Source organism: Rhinolophus ferrumequinum, chromosome X, assembly GCF_004115265.2.
Source record: "Rhinolophus ferrumequinum isolate MPI-CBG mRhiFer1 chromosome X, mRhiFer1_v1.p, whole genome shotgun sequence".
NCBI classification, from domain to species: Eukaryota; Metazoa; Chordata; class Mammalia; order Chiroptera; family Rhinolophidae; genus Rhinolophus; species Rhinolophus ferrumequinum.
Window position 1 is genome coordinate 51,355,164 of NC_046284.1, and position 5,751 is coordinate 51,360,914.

The following is a 5,751-nucleotide window of genomic DNA, read 5'->3' on the forward strand; positions in this document are numbered from 1 at the left end:
AAGTTTTATCCCCAATTCAGATGACAAGATTGTCACTTGCAACAACCTATCTGTAACAACTGCCAAGTTGCTTCCTCCAGAACTTTGAGGCCCAGAAGTAATGCGTTTTACTTATCATTTCACGTCCTGACAACAGGATTTGTGTCTCCATGGCCTTCATAAGCTCACTGATCTGTTCTTCTGATTGCTTGGTATTGTTTTCCCATTTTTTCTTTCATTATTTTTATAAAAGTAATCTGAACAAAAAAGAAAAACCACCCACAGATAACCAGTTAATCTTTTCATAGACACAGCTTTCAGTGTTTTTTCTGTACATAGATCACTAGGTAAATATTTTTGAAGTTTTACAAAAATGGACTGATGCCATATATATGGTTCTGCAAACTTTTTTTTTTTTAATTTTACAATGCACCATAGACGTTTTTCCATGCAATGGATGAAAATCTGCTACTGAAACAGAGGGCTGCAGCTGGATAATGAGAGTGAAACCTAAAGCAGAGTATTAGCATAAGGTTAAAGCCCAGGGCCTGGCAAATGCCTGCCGGAACACTACACAAAAGGAATGTCTTCAAAGCCCCTCTGTGGGGCCCTGCAGCCACCCCTGAGTTCCCTTGGGCCCCTCGGGTGGAAGGGGTCCTGTAAACTTTTTTGCATCCACATAAACCCCCCCAATTTCTGTCTGGTTTTCTTCACCTCATCCTCTACCCTAGCCATCTCGTCAAATTCTCTTATCATCTCCTCATTGCTCAAATGCATATCATGAATGGCTTCCTTGTACTCCTTGAGGCACTGAGCCAGCCCTTTGTTGGTTTTTCTTTTGGCTTTCCTGGGTACATCATCCCCAGCTGGGCGCTTTCCTGCAGCCCTTGGTTCGCTGGCTGGTTTTCCTTCTTCTTTTGGCTTTCCCTCGCTCACTGGGTTTCCTTCTTTTGGCTTTCCCTCATTCTCTGGTTCTCCTCCTTCTTTTGGTTTTTTCTGGCTCTCTGGCTTTCCCTCGCTCTCTAGCTTTTCCTCTTCTTTTGGCTTTCCCTCCTCTGGCTCTTCCTTATCTTTAAGTATTTCCTCTTCTTCTGTCTTTCCCTTGTTTTCTATCTTTTCCTCATTTTCTAACTTCTTGTCTTCTAGAGTACCAGCTATTGCTGGCTTTCCCGCATCCTGTGGCTGTTCTTGGTTTTCCATCTTTACTTGCTTCTCAGGCACTGCTTCATTTTCATTGCAGAGTTTTTCCATGTTAAGATGTCCCCTCCTTTTCCTGTCCTGGGGGTGGGGTGGGGAGGAAGAGGAGACAAAGAGGCGACAAGGGAGACTGAAAGCTTGAGGGTGGAATGCAGGCCTGTGATACTCTCATCTTGCCCCTCGTCAGGTTCCCCTAACCTGGCGCAGTCCTCCAAGTGTGCCTTCCGCCACCCTTTCCCCCACCATTCCTCCCACACACCTGAGCCAACCATGTCTCTGGCAGGCCCTTCCATTTTCTCTAGGTTTGCTCAGCATGGCGGGAGTGTATGTAAATGTGTTGGGAGGTGGGCAGCAGGGCCCCAAATTCTGCCAGGGCCGTGACCCCACACTCCCCATCCCTCTGAGTTCCTGTCCAAGTGCCCCCTCCTTCACTGACCTGCGGGATTTTCTGGATAGCTTCCTCCTCCTTTTCCAGGCTAGCCGAGTGCTGAGAACAACAGTCACGCAGACCTGCAGACAGGAGACAGGAGCTGGGCGTTCGATGGATGCACAGGGACTCAGGTCCCTTTCCTGAATCCCGGCCCTCCTCACCCAACGTTTCCCTCCCCCACCTTCTCCGCCCCCCCCCCCGCACCCCAGACGCCATTTCTTTTCACGCCACGGGAGCCTGATCAGGATGTTTTCCACACTAATTTTGGATCTCCGCGTCCTTCTTCCCCGGAGGCAACTCGCCTCCCCACCCTCGAGGTCAACTTTTTTCTCTAAGCAAGGAGTGGGAGAGGCGGTTTATCTCCACTGTCTCACAGCTGGGGCGCCCCCCGGCTCACCGGCTCCGGCTCCAAAATGGACGGAGGGCAGCGAGAAGGAGGTGCGGAGAAAGGGGTACTTGGACGTGTCCGCTTTCCCCACCCTCCACCCATCGGCCGCTCGCTCCCCTTAGCCATTTCCCCACCGCCATCGGTATCTACACCCAGGCCGGCTTCCCTTGACCCCCGACCCATCCCCAACCTTTCTCTTTTCCGCGCCCGTTCCTCCTCGCCCATTCCAGTTCCACAGGCAGCGACGGAGACCCTCGCACTGACCTGAAAGAACCTGGCGCAACAATTAGGAGCTCGCAGACGGCTCAGGGTCGGACAGCAGCGGAGGGCGGGCACCGAGACTGGTGCCCACATCTGCGCCCCGGCCGTCACGTGAGCGTGCGTCACCCGAGCCCCGCCCCGCCCGCAAGCTGGCGTCTGCCGTGCGCGCATCCCCTCTCCAGAGGATTCTGCTCCATCTCTCAGGGCCCGTTTGTCCTTTACGTCTTCGTGAAAAGTTTGTCAAAGAAAGAATTTTAATAAAAACCACAGAGACTTTTCTTCTTCAACGGGTTGGGCGGCCCGGGGTAGGAGTTTTGACAATGTTGCTCTTAAATTTCATTGAAAAAACGTACCGTAGACCTACTCAGTGAAATGGTATGAAGTGGACTTTAATATTGTACAAAGCAGAACGTTGCATTTAGAAAAAGAATTGGAAAAGTATTCCCCTCGAAATGAAAATTTCGCTTTTTCCTGACATGCACAAGCATGAATTTTCTAGTGAATTAAATATTTAGATCAAAATGAAATTATATTTGAAGCAGAATAAAAGAACAATGAATTTTGTTTTTTGAGAGTCTGAATATATCACAGTGACCATACCATATATGACAATACAACTTTTTTTCTTTGTGATAAATAATCTCAAAGAAAGAGTATTCTTTTAAAATTGAAGTGTAATTGACATACAACATAGTAGTTTCAGGTGTACAGAATAATGATTCGATATTTGTATATATTGCAAAATGATCACTACATTAAGTCTAGTTAACATCTGCCACCATATATAGTTACAGAAGTTTTTTCTTGTGATGAGAAGTTTTAAAATCTATGCTCAGGAACTTTCAAATATGCTATACAATATTAGCTATAGTTGCCATGCTCTACATTACATGCCTGTGATTTATTTGGTAACTGGAAGCTTGTACCTTTTAACTCTCTTTACCCATTTGGCCCACCAGCTCCTCCCTGGCTCTGGCAACTGGCAACTACCAATGTGTTCTCTGTATCTATGAACTTTTTTTTCTTTTTTTTTTTTTTTTTAACTTTTTGTTTTTTTTCTTTTAGATTCCACATATAAGTGAGATCATAGGATATTTATCTTTCTCCATCTGACTTATTTTACTTAGCATGATGCCCTCAAAGTCCATCCATGTTGTTGCAAATGACAATATTTCATTCTTTTTTTATGGATGAATAATATTCCATTGTGTGTGTGTATGTGTATGTATGCCACATTTTCTTTATCCAGTTATCCATTGATGGACAAGTAGGTCCTTTGCCAACTTTTTTAAACTGGTTATTTGTTTTTTGTTGTCGACTTATAGGAGTTTATGTATTCTGGATATTAGTCCCTTATCACATATATGGATTATAAATATTTTCTCCCATTCAGTACGTTGTCTTTCACTCTGTTGATTGTTTCCTTTGCTGCACAGTTTTTAAGTTTGATGTAACCCAAATGTGTATGTTTGCTTTTCATGTCATTTCCAAGAAATCATTGCTAAATCCAATGTCATGAAGATATTCTCCTATGTTTTCTTCCAGGAGTCTTATGATTTCAGGTCTTACACTTGGGTCTTACATCCATTTTGAGTTCATTTTTATATATGGTGTAAGTAGGGCCATTCTTTTGCATGTGGATATCCAGGTTTCCCAGTACCATTTGTTTAGAAGACTATTCTTTTCCCATTGAATGGTCTTTGCTTCCTTGTCGAAAATCAATTGATTACATGCATGAGGGTTTATTTCTTGGTTCTCTGTTTTATTCCATTTGTCTACGTGTTCGTCTTTATGTCAGCACCCACTGTTTTGATTACTGTAGCTTTGTTGTAAGTTTTGAAATCAGAAAGTATGAGACCTCCAACTTTGTCCTTTTTCAAGATTGTTTTAGTTCTTCAGGGTCCCTTAAGATCCCATATGAATTTTAGGATGGATTTTTCTGTTTCTGCAAAAAAATGTCATTGGGATTTTGATAAAGATTGCATTGAATCTATAGACCACTTTGGGTAGTATTGACATCTTACCAATGCTAAGTCTTCCAATTCATAACCACAGGATGACTTTCTATTTATTTCTGTGTTCTTTAATTTCTTTAAGCAACATTTTGTAGTTTTAGTGTACAAGTCTTTTCCTTCCTTGGTTAAGTTTATTCCTAAGTATATCATTCTTTTTGATGCTATTGTAAATAGAATTGTTTTCTTAGTTTCCTTTTAATATTGTTCCGTGTTAGTGTAAATGCAACTGGGTTTTTTTGTGTGTGTGTTTTTTTAAAGATTTTATTGGGGAAGGGGAACAGGACTTTATTGGGGAACAGTGTGCACTTCTAGGTCTTTTTCCAAGTCAAGTTGTTGTCCTTTCAATCTTAGTTGTGGAGGGCGCAGTCTAGCTCCAGGTCCAGTTGCCGTTGTTAGTTGTAGGGGGCACTGCCCACCATCCCTTTCGAGAGTGGAGGAGTCGAACTGGCAACCTTGTGGTTGAGAGGACGTGCTCCAACCAACTGAGCCATCCGGGAGCTCAGCGGCAGCTCAGCTCAATGTGCCGTGTTCAATCTTAGTTGCAGGGGGCGAAGCCCACCATCCCCTGTGGGAGTCGAGGAGTTGAACAGGCAACCTTGTGGTTGAGAGCCCACTGGCCCATGTGGGAACCGAACCGGCAGGCATCGGCGTTAGGAGCATGGAGTTCCAACCGCCTGAGCCACCGGGCCGGCCCCAGCAACTGCTTTTTTTTAAAAAGATTTTTATGCAACTGATTTTTACATGTTGGTTTTATACATCCTACAACTTTGCTGAATTAGTTTTTTAGTTCTAACAGTTCTTTTGTGGAATATTTAGGTTTTTCTACATATTAGATCATGTCATCTGTGAAAAGAGATAATTTTACTTCTTCCTTTCCAATATGGATGCTTTTATTTTTATTACCTAATTGATCTGGATAGAACATCCACTATTATGTTGAATAGAAGTTGCTAAAGTTGGCATCCTTGTCTTGTTCTTGATCTTAGAGGAAATGTTTTCAGTCTTTCGTTATTATGATGTTAGTTGAGACATTGAATTTTTAAAAGTCTCTTATTTGCTTATCCTGAGGCTAGGAAGGAAAACCAAGAAACTCTCTCCACCAGATTTCTTTCACCTGCAGTATGTATAAGTTGGGCAAATTCTATTTTTTCAAGGTTACCAAACTGTCTCAGAATTCTTGGCCTGCCAGTAAGTGACCTTCCTTTCTCACCTATATGACTGGAGACTCTGTAAGCCAACAGGGTCTCGCCAGTTTTCTTCAGTGGGCTCCCTACGGTCAACCTTAATTCTCTAACTGTAGCTTGTCATACCTGATTAAATGAACATCATTCTCAAATATGACATTCAGGCAAGGCCTTAGTTGTATAACCAAAGTTTCCAATTATATTCTGGTAAAAAGGAGAACATGTTCTTATTGAACCTGTACAAATAATTGTAAATGACTTTTCATTGCCATGAAAAGTAAGAAGACCCAATTAGAG

General features: G+C 43.0%; 1 protein-coding gene across 4 annotated transcripts; it reads right to left on the bottom strand.

Moving 5' to 3' along the window:
* Positions 1-469: 469 nt before the first annotated feature.
* Positions 470-2,396, bottom strand: TCEAL4 (transcription elongation factor A like 4). 4 transcript variants are annotated; one of them, XM_033107103.1, is made up of 3 exons: positions 2,259-2,396; positions 1,613-1,686; positions 470-1,252 (listed from the first exon to the last, which is right to left on the bottom strand). In XM_033107103.1, exons 1-3 carry the CDS (start codon positions 2,346-2,348, stop codon positions 550-552), a joined length of 867 nt encoding a protein of 288 aa, XP_032962994.1. In that variant the 5' UTR covers positions 2,349-2,396; the 3' UTR covers positions 470-549. The 4 variants fall into 4 exon arrangements, with proteins under 4 accessions (XP_032962994.1, XP_032963017.1, XP_032963000.1 ...); XM_033107126.1 differs by having other exon boundaries at positions 2,185-2,316; XM_033107109.1 differs by having other exon boundaries at positions 471-1,257; positions 2,259-2,325.
* Positions 2,397-5,751: the final 3,355 nt, after the last annotated feature.